General features: G+C 44.3%; 1 protein-coding gene across 1 annotated transcript in view; it reads left to right on the plus strand.

The window, feature by feature from the left end:
• The window catches only part of nrp1a (neuropilin 1a), a 50,296-nt gene extending 40,269 nt beyond the window's left edge, over positions 1-10,027 (plus strand). Inside the window, exons 9-17 of the mRNA XM_068747755.1 lie at positions 2,500-2,831; positions 3,824-3,968; positions 6,281-6,391; positions 7,103-7,153; positions 8,759-8,902; positions 9,017-9,294; positions 9,379-9,475; positions 9,585-9,638; positions 9,741-10,027. Of these exons, the coding sequence (XP_068603856.1) occupies positions 2,500-2,831; positions 3,824-3,968; positions 6,281-6,391; positions 7,103-7,153; positions 8,759-8,902; positions 9,017-9,294; positions 9,379-9,475; positions 9,585-9,638; positions 9,741-10,027 (1,499 nt within the window). The remainder of the gene's footprint in view (positions 1-2,499; positions 2,832-3,823; positions 3,969-6,280; positions 6,392-7,102; positions 7,154-8,758; positions 8,903-9,016; positions 9,295-9,378; positions 9,476-9,584; positions 9,639-9,740) is intronic.
• The last annotated feature ends 4,868 nt before the right edge of the window (positions 10,028-14,895 follow it).

Consider the following 14,895-nt stretch of genomic DNA (forward strand, 5'->3'; position numbering starts at 1 on the left):
AATATGGCTAGAAATTTGACAATAACTATAGATATCGAGTTTGATAAAGACGATTTAAAACTGCATTTCCCCCACCCCCATCACTTTTTATACCAACGCTATAATTTATACCAACGCCATAATTCAGGCATCAGATTAGAGGAGAAGCTGAACTCCCTTAAATCATCGCTGTTGCGTGCAAAGCTACTCATTAATAATAAAAAACACGCCCACTGCCCTGCTGTTTGTAAATATGCCATAGTATATAAATATCTCTAACGGAAGCCTGATGCGCCACCTAAAGCCTAAATGTGGCTGACACAGCCATGCATCACCATCTACACACGAAAACCCACAAAGGCGTGTGTGTTTGTTCGCCTGGGTGTGTCATTGCGTTGCCATCTCTGGAGCTTCTGGGATCGCAGCTGAAGTCGATGAAGAGTTCCAGATGACTCAGGGAGTTCACCCTGGTGTCTGAACTCAGATCAGACAAACACCAATTCGCTTTAGATCACACACACGTTACACTTTACTCTCATAGCTTCCCACTTCAGAGGCAGTCAGTGTACAGGGCCGTAGCTGTGCCCCACCAAAAGCTAGCGCATGTGATCATTGTCAAATAGATCTTCAAAAGGAAGAAAGTAGTTTAAAAACCCTTAACGCAGTAGAGCTGCTTCATCCACACAGCAGCGTTTGTTACTTAAACTTCACTTTTACAAAATTCGGAGCCTCACGGCTCTGCATAGCTGCTCTAGATGACTAGAGAGAGAGAGCCTTGTTCTCCAAGTCTTCTCTGACTTCTCCCAGATGCAGCAACCATTGAGTTATGCAGTGCTACAGTGCCCACTTTGTCTTGCAGAGACACAGAAGATATAATAACGCCTGGGGTTTTGCCCTCTGTGGGATCCAGATTGTAAATATTTTATTGCTTACCACAATTCCCTGACTCAGTGTTTTTGATATTTTAGTGTTGGAGTTTGGTGAAGAAACGAGAGGAAGACAGATTTGCACCGATACAAGCTGTTAACTCTCAGATCCAGTGGTAATTACAACACTGAGAAACTTTTGCAAAGTTCCAGTGCGCTGCAGAGGGATGTTGGCAGAAAGATGTGGAACCATTGGCTCCATAATTTACACCTTGAGGTGTTTTAGAATGATATCGGTTTGTTATTTGTATGCTCTTTCATTTAAAGTTGTACAATTGACCTTCATACACACACCGTTATTTCAAGAAATCCGTATAAGGACTAAGAAACTCTCCAAACTGCTAACACCATTAAAGGTTACATGAATCTATCTTTTTATTAGTCATTGTTGTCATATTGAAAATGAATGCTTTAAAAGGTCAAAGAAAAAAAAATATCCAGGTGGATTTTACAGCAGGGTTTAGAACTGAAAACCTATTAAATTATACAATATCATTATTCTTTTTTTGAAACAAGCTGGTTGTGTAATAAATCCTTGTAAATGTAATATCCACATTCAACAGTCTAACTTAAAAAAAATCTAATTGTTCTGTAATTTACACTCCAGAAAGAGTACCGGTCGTTAAAATATGAAAGAAAATACAAGAATTTGAGGATAAAATGGCTGAATATTAATTAAATATTCAAGCAGTAAGACAGTTGCTGTGGTAGTTAGTATAACGTTTAGATGCTACATTCCCAGATATAATATTTTAAATTTTGGCAAATACAGAAAGTTTTTCAGTGTATCTGTACAATCTGCAAAACAGCGACTGGTTAAAGTTAAACAGCGACTGGTACCTTTCATTACTTACCAGGTTGTGGAGTTTGATCTCAAAAAATGACAAAACTCGGTTTAGATTGCGCAAACGCTTCTCAGCTGCAGCGACGGATTGTTATCCTGTTCACATCTTGATATAAAGGAGTGATCAAAATAAGTAAGTAAGAAATAAAACCTGCATTGAGCACAGACAATTAGAATAAAAGGAGGATAGCTTAAATTAAAAAAAAAAGAAGACAGGAAACAAGGTCTTAGAAGACACCTGTCCTACAGGTGGTGACAGCTGTGGAGCAGAAGGGAGGAGATGAGTGCAGCTGAAGATAAAACACAAAGAAGCTGTGTTGTTGTTTTGAGTATATCTGAGTCTATTGAGAGAGGTGGGGAGGATAGGGGAGATGAAAAGAACAAAAAAAAAAAAGGTGCTCCCAGAATGCAGGACATGGAAACACAAACTGAGAGGAGGGCTTTAATTGGCTGCCTGGAGACAACTGCCTCGGGCGGAGGAATTAGTATGCATGAGATCTGCAGGCACGGAGAGAGGAAGAGAATAGAGGGAGAGATCACAGCAACATCTCAAAGAGTTCGGGGAATTGTCCTCCTCACTTTGACTTTCAATATCCTTGATGCCCCTGCGGTACAAGAGCCTGAACTCTCAAAACTACGCTTGTGCCACCGTAAACAATGTTGGCCAGCGTGTCTTTGGATACAGATCAAGTCCTTTGCTTCCCGTCTGCAGGTTTTCATCAATTTGTATCAAACCGTTCTGTCTTTCAGAGTATCCGTGTTCAGGCATGCTGGGCATGGTGTCGGGCTTGATTACCGACAGCCAGATCACCGCATCGTCCCATACGGACCGGAACTGGGTACCGGAGAATGCCCGCTTGCTGACCAGCAGGACGGGGTGGACCCTGCTGCCCCAGTCGCAGCCCTTTACCAGCGAATGGCTACAGGTGGATCTTGGCGAGGAGAAGGTGGTGAAGGGGTTCATCATCCAAGGAGGGAAGCACCGCGAGAACAAAGTCTTCATGAAGAAGTTTCGCCTTGGCTGCAGCGCAAATGGCTCCGACTGGAGGATGGTGCACGACGCCAATGGAAACAAGCCAAAGGTGAGCGCTTGTCCTTGCAATCGGGAGCTACAAAACCCCCCCTGAGCAAAGCTTAAGGAAGACTAGCATCACTTAGGTCTTGGTTCAGTTCCCCTGATCTGAAGCATATCACTACCCAGAGAATACATAATGCTTTCTCAATGTTCTTCAGGTAGTCAAGCTCATTCAAGGAAATTGGTTTTCATTTCTAGCACAGACCAAAAACATCAGTGCTGTGGAAAATTGCTTGAATGCATACTTTTCGAAAAATGTCTCTCCAAGTCAAAACAGTTTTCACTGGAGCATTGTGCCTGACTGTTATGAGTCATTATGCAGTCATTGAGAGTCGATTCCAGAAGTGTTTAGAATCGCATCAGGATAAGCATCTCGAGACCTTCCCCGGTTCTCTCGTCTCGCTTTGTATTCTGCACCACGCACACACACACACACGCACACAGTTCAAGCCTGGAAATTGATTGTGAAAACCTCTCGAGAAGGAGGACGGGTGAAGGGAGCCTGGAGAAAACAGGAGGCAAGATGAGGATGGAGGAGGAAAGAACATACGGCATGGAAAAGTGACCCAAGATCGCTGCACACGCAGAGGACACATGCCAACACTTGGCTCGATGCATGCACACACTTACACAACGTATATACCGTATATATATATATGTATACGAGCACGCAGACAACCACACACGCACAGAGGCGGCTCGTCCCCAATTACAAGCATCCCTGCCAGGGCATAAATCTGATCCAGATGGGCCAATGGTCGATCTATGACGGGAGTAAGGAGGAGCGATGTCCGCCTTGTCCTAGTTAGCCACTTCTCTCCCCTCCCAGGAGAGGGTTGGAGCATCGAAGTTGTGCCAAAGGTCCTTCGTGTGATCACAAATATTTATCTACTTCCATCAGTCCTTTATCTTTCCATTTGCCCACATCTCTTACACCCATACCTTCCTCTTTTTCGCTCACTTTACTTACTCTTACCCTTTTCTTATTTTGCCTGCCAGATATTTGAAGGAAATAGCAACTATGACACTCCTGAGCTGAGGATAGTGGAGCCTCTGCTCACCCGTTTCATCAGAATTTACCCAGAGAGGGCCACTCCCGCTGGCATGGGTCTTCGGGTGGAGCTCATTGGCTGTGAGATTGAAGGTAATGCAAAACTCTGATGTTTTGTTGACGCTGAAATGTCTGCTTTTTTTTTATGTCCATTACAGGATTTACAAAGAGATATGTCTTATATTTGGAACATCTATAGATTCAAACCAAGTCACAAATTGGAAATGCAACAAATCAGGCGTATATTCTTAAAAGAACACAATGAAACAGATTGAAAGAAGAATAATTTAAGTAATAGCAAAAATGTCCCATCAAGGTTCTCTTCCGAGTTATTACTTACTATCTTTCAACAAACAGGTCTTAAACCATAGAGAGGTGTGTACAGTAGGAATGGTGGTTGCATGTCTGTCTGTGGTCCTGATGATTCTACCAGCAGTAATGGTGTCTCTGACGGTAGAGACGGACTGAAGCCCCCCCCACACACACACACACACACACACACACACGTTAATGCCGTTTCCAGCTGTGGTGATGCTTCATGGTAATGAAATATTCACTCCTGGTGACGCCTGTACGTTTTTCGTCAGCATATTTATTTTCCTGTACCCACAATGAGAACCTTGCTGGCGTCCCCTTGACACATTCCTCTCCAGACTTTGTTTGACGCGTGTGTTCCCGATTGACAGGCCTCGATGCGTTCCCAGGTGAGCCGTCCATCATCGCAGCTATCGACATGGCTGTAAGCTCGCGCTTCATGTCTGTGCCACAGTTATTTAAAGCTGCCTGTGTTGCTCACACAGCTGTCCAGCTCCTGCTCTTCGTCCCTACAAGGGACAGTTATGTCTTGTTTCCCTCTTACATCAAAGCTGCCCCCCCCAATAAATAGCTGTTTCTGGAGGGGGGATCAATGCCTGGCCCCCCATCGCGCTCTCCCAAACCCCGGCATGTATTTCATCTGACAAAGGGCTACACATCTGTAAAATTGCCTATATGTTCTCCGCAGCTCTTTATCTTTTCCTTTCTCCGAGCTGACGTAGCGCAGAAGCAGCTCGGCGATAGAAGGGTGCGCAGCGCTGACCCTAAGTGGATTTACATATTGGATTTCAGGGCGACCGGTTCTGTTGTAAGCCTCGTGGGCCCCCCGACGGGAGCTTTAGTCCGATGATAATGCTTGTTTTCAGTGTTAATTCCAAACGCACACACACTCACGCTAACATATACACACAGAGCAACCGCAATCGCCCTGCCAAAACATGTGGTTGCCGGCATGTATACACAGTCAAGTACATACACAGGTGCTTGTATAAGCGTGTGGGCGGGGGCGGGGGGGGGGGGGCGTAGCGGGAGGACTGAATACTCATCTCTGTGAGAATCTCCCTGATCCAGCACTGACCCCCAACCCTGACCTTTCCCACCCGGCGTCCAACGGGGACTGATCGGCCTCATATTTCATCTCACAGAGAGCAAGATGGTTCCCTTACACACGTGCACACACACACACACACACACACACACACACACACACACACATCTGTGCACACACAACCTCACAAATAGTGTACAGATGCCTCTTCAAGCAGTTTGCCTTTATCTGTGTGCGTCTGTCTCCCTGTCTCCGTGCACCCCTGTCGACCTCCTTTATCCTCCCTCCCCAGTGGGGAAGCCCATTCATTACTCATCCTCTATAAACACACACACACACACACATGTAGCCACACCGCAGGACGGCTGTGCCGCAGCGGAGCGTGGAGCGGATCTCGGGCCAGGCCCACATCCAAGAGCAGCGAGGCCATAATGATAGAGCGCTATCACGGCTTCCACGGGCCCTGCCTATTAGGCAATCCCAAACCATGTTTCTGGTTCTTCAAGCGCTCGCCATCAGGCTTTAGCTCCAGTTTTGGCCACGCCCATGTCGCTACATGAATGATGAAAGCACAAACACTGATCGCTTGCCTTAGATTTAGCTTCGAGCGCAGTTTTTAGCATCGGGCGGAACACGTGCGATTTTTCTGCTTTAACTGCCGATCATATTGAAACGTCACACACTCCATCGTGTCTCCACCACCAACGTGCTTTTACTGAGCGCACAGTGTGCAGTTATTTAGGGGCGTTCACCTCAAGTATTTTAACTTGCCGCCATATTGGATGTATTCCTATTTCTATCTCTGTAGCATTTGCCCCTCTAATTTGCAATGTTTTTATGTAAAGTGAGGATACAATCACGCCAAACAGGAATGTAATTTTATTTTAATCACAATAACTAATGGTTTCAAAAAAAAACCACACACAAATCCTTACATTCTCTGTAAAATAAAGGGAAGCCATGAAACTGAAGCTCCAGCTCCTGCGTCAGAGTCAGATTTAACTTGATATATTTACCTTGTCATCTTCTCAACCCTCCTCAGCGCCGACACTCCCGCCGGCCACGGTGGCCTCGAGCACCGTTCCGTCGGACGAATGCGACGACGACCAGGCGAGCTGCCACAGCGGCACAGGTGATGACTACGACGTGACAGGTGCCGACATCGCCCTCATGAGACTGCAAGCAAACCGCTCCTATGCCTCCCGCCTTTGACCTGCACCCCCCCCCCCCCCATCTCTGTCACAGTTCCATTTGGCGCCGTAGCCAATCTGCCATCTACCGTACCCCCCCCTCCACATCCATTCTGGCATGTACACAGCTCTAATTAGCTTCTCTCATATCGCCCACCTCCCTTCTCGGTTTGTCCACTCTTATTTTCACTCTTCTGCAAACACACTAGAATGCCCCACACTTGCGCCTGAGATCACCAGATGTGCCCAACCACACACACACACACACACACCTGCTTCTAAGCCCTTCAGAAACCCAACTCTGTTTCCCCTCTTCTCTCGCCTGCCTCGTCCTGCTGCACCTTCCTCTCCTTTCGCTCCTTTTGGCCTCATTTCCCACTAACCCAGTAACTCACTGCTGCCTGCACTCCCCATTAACCTGCAGTCTCCAATGATGAGCATATTGTCTCAGATCTTTGCGTGCTTTGAAAGTATTATACAGTATGAACCCTTCGCGGTGGCTACACTGAGACAGGGAAGTCATAACACGAAAGGGAAAGACAAAGCATGTATTGATTACCCTAAATTTAGCTGTCAGGAAAGCATTTAGTGCACGAGTGCAGGCATTTGAAAAGAGTTTTCCAGTAACTCATGCCAGGCGAGGCGGACGCCGCTAATGTGCTGTGTTTTGACAGGTGTTACCGCAAAGCCTGAGGTCACGACGACCGAAGTGGATGCTATCCCAGGTGAGCCAAAATGGATCCGTTTCTGTGCCGCCATTTAAGGTTCATGCACGTCTGTAAAGGTTACGTCACAGTGTGCTCAGTTATAATCATTTACGTGCTAAATTCATTGTGGTAGATGATTTTTCCTTAGCTAATGATTAGCAGCCTTCCATCCTGTGATGTTTGTTATTAAAGCAGGTGATAAGGCTCCCGGGGAAGGGTTGGGTGATACGGGACTGGCTAATGATTAGCGCTGGTGCGCTGTTGATGCCTCCTCAGCACAATCACTAATCACTAAGCCGCTGCCGGCCCACATTACACACACACACACACACACACACACACACACTAACTGCATATGTAGCACGCAGAGAAGCAGAAACGCGAATGACCACAGGAAATGAAGTGTTGCTGTGGGGTCGCGGGAGCCGGCATACGCAGTGCACTTTCCTCCGGCAGGTTGATGAGGCATTCGCCAGCTAAGAGGCGGTGCCCCGGTCTGACCTTGGCTAATGGGCCATAGGCTCCACCCAAGCCCCCGTTCACTCTATCAGCTGACTCTGTGGTCTGTCTGCTGGGGGGGAGCCAGCTGTGATGCTAGACTAGACGTGAGCTGAGATGCATGTTTATGGGTCTAAGAGACATCTGTGGGTAAACTTTAGGACTTGAGCTTTCAAAGGGTGCATGCAAATCAGCTCCGTGTGTTTGAGTGTGTCTGGCTCTGTTTGTGTGTGTGGGTGTGTGTGTACACACGATGCGCTTTAAATTTGCATTCGGCAAAACAAATATGTCATCAAATGGCCAAGTGAGTCGTGTGATTGCTCATCATATCCACAGATCATCAGCATATTTAGTTAAGGCTTCCAAGAATGTGTGGGGGGGAGGGGGGCTAAATCCGTCTTCACTGGCGATGGGATGTCTCGACGAAAAATTGTGGTTTGGCATATGTAATGGAGTTCCAAATAGGAATTCCATCCTTTGTGCTTAAGGGGTAATTGGAGCCCTTTCCTGGAGATTCTGGCTGAAATCATCCTATTATTAAAGGGATCATCGCGTAGTCTGTCATTTCATGAACCACCTGATTGGCTCGCTAAAGGCAGCTCATGCATGAGTTTAAGTTTGAGTTTAAGGCAAAGGCCACCGCTGCAAACATCCCAGTCCTTCTGTCTTCCTTGGAAGAATGTGGGCTCCAATCCTGTTTCTAGGAGCCCTCTGTGTGTTTCTTTATATACAGTGTAAGCTTAATTAAAAGAGAGGATTAACTGCAGCCAAGCCTTCAGATCTTCATTAGGTCTCTGCTGTCTTTGTGCTCTTTTTCCACATCTTAGAGCTGGAACTTTCCGTCTTTCCCGGTCTACTTCCAATGTTTTATTTTATTTCTCTCACTCAGCTGTGTGATTCCAAACTATTATCCTGTAGCTCTCTACTGCCCTCCAGTGCTTATAGTTGATCAGGACGCGTGGCTAAAGCTCTAAGCCTGCCGCTCATTATACCGCAGCCCCCCCAGGTGCTCCTGTAAAGCCCACAGCTTTTGGCAGTGTTTACTTTTGTCTTAAGGAGGATCATGAAATGTGTTCTCCTCTTCTGACACATGAACCCGAACTGTTCTCCGTGTGCTTTTTGCAGCTTTCCTTTGGTTTGCCTGTGACTTCGGCTGGGCCAATGACCCATCCTTTTGTAGTTGGACATCAGAGGACACTGGCTCTAGGTGGCAGATCCAATCGAGTGGCACCCCCACCCTCAATACTGGGCCTAACATGGACCACACAGGTGGGGATCATATAGAGTGCCATCGAGTGGCCAATGTGAAAAGTCATGTGTCCTCTCAAACGTTGAGCAGCTTACTTTTTGACCGATGCTGATCCAAGCCGTATTGTCCAACAGGTGGATCTGGGAATTTCATCTACACTTTAGCAACAGGCCCCCAGGAGACGAAGGTGGCCCGGCTGGTCAGCCCCGTGGTCAGCTCTCCGGACTCAGACCTGTGCGTCTCCTTTTGGTACCACATGTTTGGGTCACACATTGGCACGCTACACATTAAGCAGCGCAAACAGATAGCCGACGCGCCGGCTGACATCCTGTTGTGGACAGTTAGCGGTCACCAAGGCAACCGGTGGAGAGAAGGTCGTGTCCTTGTGCCACGTGCCAACAAACCCTACCAGGTAAATCAGAAGTGTCCGCTCTTTGGGTCTGTGACTTCTTCAGGCGTTTCCCCGCTATGCCCTAAATTGTCCTTTTTTATCAAGGTGCTGATTGAGAGCATGGTGGATGCAACGAGTTGGGGAGACATTGCTGTGGATGATATTAAAGTTCTGGATGGGCTCAGCATGACAGATTGTAAAGGTGAGGCTTTCACTGGTCGTAGTAACCAAGCCTGCGTTCCCTTCTCCGTCTGAAATAGGCTGACTCGTTCTTCACTGCAGCTCGTAACTCAAATCCTCCGTTTCAACAGATCCCGACTCACCGACTGAACCGATGCTGCCAGAGGATCGCTTCAATGAAATCCGTGAGTCATTTTAAGCGTGAGCCCTTTGTCCCTTCCGGATTTCCGTCCCCCCCCCACCCCCGTGCCTCATGTTTGTCTGCTTCTTCTGTCTCTCCGCTCCAGTTGAAGAGATCACTGAATATCCGGACTTTGTGGAGACCAACCAGATCAGCGGAGCGGGCAACATGCTGAAGACACTCGACCCCATCCTCATCACGATCATCGCCATGTCGGCCCTCGGGGTCTTCCTGGGTGCTATTTGCGGCGTGGTCTTGTACTGTGCCTGCTCGCATGGAGGCATGTCAGACAGGAACTTGTCAGCCCTGGAGAACTATAACTTTGAACTAGTGGATGGTGTCAAGCTAAAAAAGGACAAGCTCAACGTACAGAGCTCATACTCGGACGCGTGAGGTGGGACGATGTGCAGTCATGTGACTTTACGACCTGCAGAGGTCGCGGACTGGGCACCAGACTGACTGTAGGTATATCCTCATGTGTCTGTGAGTATGTGTCAGGCTGAAAGGACTGCCGACTCGCTCAACTCGCTGGATGAGGGACAGGTTCAGGAACCAATGGGAGGTTTGGGCTGATCCACGCATTTCTCAGGAGCTGCAGTAAAAAAAAGAACCTACCAGTAGGGGACACTGTGTACAAATAAAATACAGAGCGTAGGGGAGAAATATGTACAGATGATTTAGATGCTATTTTAATTTTCTATTTTGATTTTCATTCATTTTTACAATCGGATGCTGGTGTTGAGACCAATTTAGTAATGAGGTTTAAAGTATTTATCATTTTCTGGAAGATAAATCTTTTTTATTATCAGTTTATGAACGCTGTTGCTTATTTTAAGGTTTTGAAAGAGACGTATGAAAATCGTAAATGAACCATATCCGGCAAAACTGTAGATTTGCCCCACGATGTGGCATACAGGGTGTGCCCATAACCCGTGACCCTGAAACCATACTATTTCCCCTTTGACCTCTGTCTCTCTAAAGCGAGGGTCCATTCATGGCAATGTATGGTTCTGACAGTGCCTTTAGAACATTTTGGTTTGGCCTCAACTGTTGATCTGGGTGGTTTGTTTTTTTTATTGTACATGGCCTAAGTTATAATGACAGGAAACAGGGGTACATTATCGTATAAATACTTGTAAAAGAGTAAAACAATCTATCATAGAGCTTTTTTCTTTTCTCTCTGTCCAAAAACCAGACACTGTAAATAAGTTTTAATATATTTTATTGCCCTTTTTAAAGAAAGTAAAACGGAAAAAAAAGCTGCAGTATCCCTTTTTTCACGGATTTGTGTGTGTGTGTGTGTAAATACAATCGTCTGACTGTTTTGTGAACGGTGCAGTGTTCTTGTCTTTGATTTTTGATTACTGGCTCAGAGGAGCAAGACATGTGTGATGCTGTCGATTTACAATGTGCATTCAAGCCTTGAACGGTAAAATGGGTTCAAGGGTCATGTAGCTTCAGAGGCGATGACGGGGGAGGAGGGTAAAATACAGAAAGCATCTGCTGGCATACCAAAAAAAAATGAAAAGATAAATGAATACAATCATTGCTTTGCTTGGGCTCAGGCCGAGCTCGTCACCTCCAAAATTCACTGTGGATTGGATCACGAAAAAAACAACTTCTATGTAGACTTTGCCGCTTGAATGCACTTTGTCACTGATGCCCTCGTGATGAGAGCCTATTAAAAGAGGGTTATGCACACTAGCTGAAGAATGGCGCTATCATTATTTTAGCCAGACACGTTGTATCTCTTGATGAATGCCGTCTGTATCTTTCACACGCTGTTAATGTAGCTTAAAGGCCTCACGGGCTTGCAAAGAGTTTTACGTGTTTCTAGTGTAGCAGCCATAACGCTGTGATGTCAGAGCTGATGTCATCGGGACACCGAGGGGGTCATAGTGATGCCACCTGACTCAGGTTGCCTGGTGTGCCCTCTGTGGCTTTACCAAAGGATGGCTGCCCTCTGCTTGGCCACTGGGGGGGGGGGGGGGGCTATCACCAGCACACTCACTACTAAGATGACAGGTTACCAATGGGCATCACTCGCAAACAAACTCCATGCTTGCTTTCCCCCCCCCCCCACTGAGGGAATTAAGAGGGAGGCTGATGGGACGTTTATACAGAAGAGCGATGATCCGTTTTTCTATCTCTTTTTGAGCTCAAATAAATGCCAATGTCACGTCAGTGTGAATTTTTCAACAAGCTTTTGAGACTGTCGTTTCCAGATGGACAGATGGATCAGTTCCATCACCAGGGGACTCTTCTCTCAGTGAAGGACACAAGGACTCAGGAGTGAAACAATCAGAAACGTGATCCTGAGAGAGGCGACGTCTTTCACATGTGTGTGTTTTTGTACCATCGTGCTGTGGTGAACACATTCTCAGTTTCAGATTTGACCCCCCCCCCCACACACACACACACTCTTTTCGACCTCTATACCATTCCGTCTGTGTTTTCAGCTATAGAGGTCTGTAGCTCCAGCCGCATCTGCTAGAGAAAAAGGATACTGAAGCGTAACAATGATGTTGCACTGATAAATATATTTAAGAAGTTTATGTGTTTATAGAATTCATTTGCAGAAAAAAACAAAGGTCAAAATTGCAAAAAAAAAAAAAAACTGTTCACTTATTTCATTTATATATATTTAGTTTCAGATTGTGTGATATAATTATGAAATTTAAAAATATTCAGATGTTTTCATTACTGAAAAAGGTTACCGGTAAATAGATTTTCCAATAGTAATGTCCCGCCACCATTTAATGGCATATTAACGCTTGGTTTTTTACTGTCATTTACATTTTATGCAGAATTTTTTTCTTTCTTTTTAAGACTCTTATTTTAAATACTGCTTCTGTAATTTCTGTTTTGGTAGGGGGGTGAATAAACAGCAAGGCCTTAAAAAGAAAAAGGAACATTTCTCTTGTGAGCCCTAATCTAAAGCCCCCCCCCCCTTTCCAGTCAGATCCACATCACAGACGTGTTTTAAAGCCTAACGAACGAATCTTTGAGGCGACATCTGCTATTTCCATCAAAGTAAAGTGAAAGCAGTCTTAGAGCAAGACAGAGCTATGAAGACGAACATCACGTCTCACAGCCCCCCGCTTTAATGACGGGCCACTTTACATGAAGTCACTGATTTATTTGGTAATAGCACAATTAATCTATGTCGGTAGATTTCATAACAAAAAAGAAAAGAAAACTGATGCATCATCACGTGGGTGAAAGGCGGGTACCGACCACTAATGAGTCATTGATATGAGCTTCACTTTGTCACTCTGCTGGTTTTCTTGTTGGTCTATCATTAACTGGAACACAATCCTTCTTTTTATCTCTTTTGTTTTTCATCTAGGAAATAAAGACCACATTAAAACAAAGACTCCAAAACGAATGGTGTGTTATTTTGGTAGGACATTGGAAAGAGAAGATAGACAGATAGATAGATAGATAGATAGATAGATAGATAGAAGGTATTAGTAGTGCATAATATATGATATAAACAGGTACTATATGATACATACTATAACCAACAAATTAAACTTGCAATGTTATTTGGTTTCACACACAAGATTTCTGCATCTCTTTATTTCTTCTAAAACTAGTTTTGCATGGTGATACTTTAGTGCTTTATTTAACATTGACATTCATTAATTAGTCAGGGAGACAAGAAAGAGAAGAATCTAAGTTCAGCCATTTATTAAAAGCATTTACAGAACAAAGCATTAAGTAATTGAATCCAAACATTATAAATTCATTCAAAGTCTTATAATGTTAATCACTCATAGTTGCATTCAGTTATTCATGACTGCAATTGCACATGAAATATTTTCATTCAGAAGAAATACTTTCAAAGGTAATTACAGTACTAGGTAATAATAATCAATGTGCCAATGCCAAGGAGTTAATATGAGGTTAACAGCAAAAAATACTTCGCTACTACTTCACTGATCTAAACAGCAGTAATGAATATTTGATTAACAATTTAAAAATGTGTTTGCTTTTTTTACAGTTTTCAAATGTTTTTCATTCTTCACATAATACGTGGTCTTAAAATGATTTGGATTTATTTTGATGCAGATTGATTACATTTAGATGTATAAAAAATACTAATTATTTCACAAATAAAGTACATTATAGTGTGTTAAGAGCAATGTATTCAATGTTCTATATTGTGTGTAAAATCCAAATTTGTGGCAGATAATGAATGAATGAATGAATCTTTGTTTTCTCTCCCTTCATCGTTTTATTATTCCTTTGGTTTAGACACACAAACTCATTCACTCCATGTAAAGTACCTCAAACTAGGCCCAACTCGTCCAGTTCTGATACCAACATGCATCAATGCTTTGCTGCATCAGCATCACTAATCTAATTGTGTTACACATAATAGTATATCAGTCACAGGGAAAACCTTCTGCAAAATTAGTACTTTTAATTTTTATACGTGAAGTATACTTCTTGCTCATAATTCATTTTTTTATTTACATTTTGACAATGACCCTCGGAATTCTTTTAATAGCATCAGTATTTCCTCGACCAGTAAACATAGCTACCTCCGCAGAGGAGGTAACATTTTGGTGATGATGAGGAAAATATTCCTGATTCTGGATCACATGCAGCCAATGGAGCTTCAAAATTTCTTCCTCAATATCTCTGTTGATTATTGACCAATATTAATGGGATTTGACACAGTCATGTAGAATGGGGACCTCTATTTCACTAACGAATTTCATCTGGATCTGATCCAGAATGAGGTCAGGAAAAGAAATCTGAAATGTTAACATTAAAACTCCATTTGTGAGGGTTGCTATGGTGACTTTTGCTGCAGGTTGATTTCTGCCCCTGCACAGCTGCAGAGGCTTCGTTGAACTGAACGAGACGCACCTGTTACACATCTCAAACCTAATCAGCTGCTGCCTCTTTGGACCTGACTTTCTGCCAGAACATCCTCTCTGTTTCATCAGTCCTTTCAGGCTCTCCCGTTCTATGTGTCGTCCCGTATTCCCTAGTTCTATTTTTACTACCTGAGGAAACAGATCCAGTTGAAATCGGGGTAAATTTTCTCTCTGATTACCTCCACAAAGGAGGTTTTGTTTTTGCTGGTCTTTACCAAGACAATGTGGAATTAGTAGTGGACAAACTGATTTGTTGTATCTTCAAAAGCTACAGATGTAGATCCAAAAGAATACTCCGTTACTGAAAGTATGTTTTTTGTGAACAACTTCTAAACTAATAACGATATCAATGTGAGTCCAATTGTTAAA

This window comes from Brachionichthys hirsutus, chromosome 14, assembly GCF_040956055.1.
Source record: "Brachionichthys hirsutus isolate HB-005 chromosome 14, CSIRO-AGI_Bhir_v1, whole genome shotgun sequence".
Lineage (NCBI taxonomy): Eukaryota > Metazoa > Chordata > Actinopteri > Lophiiformes > Brachionichthyidae > Brachionichthys > Brachionichthys hirsutus.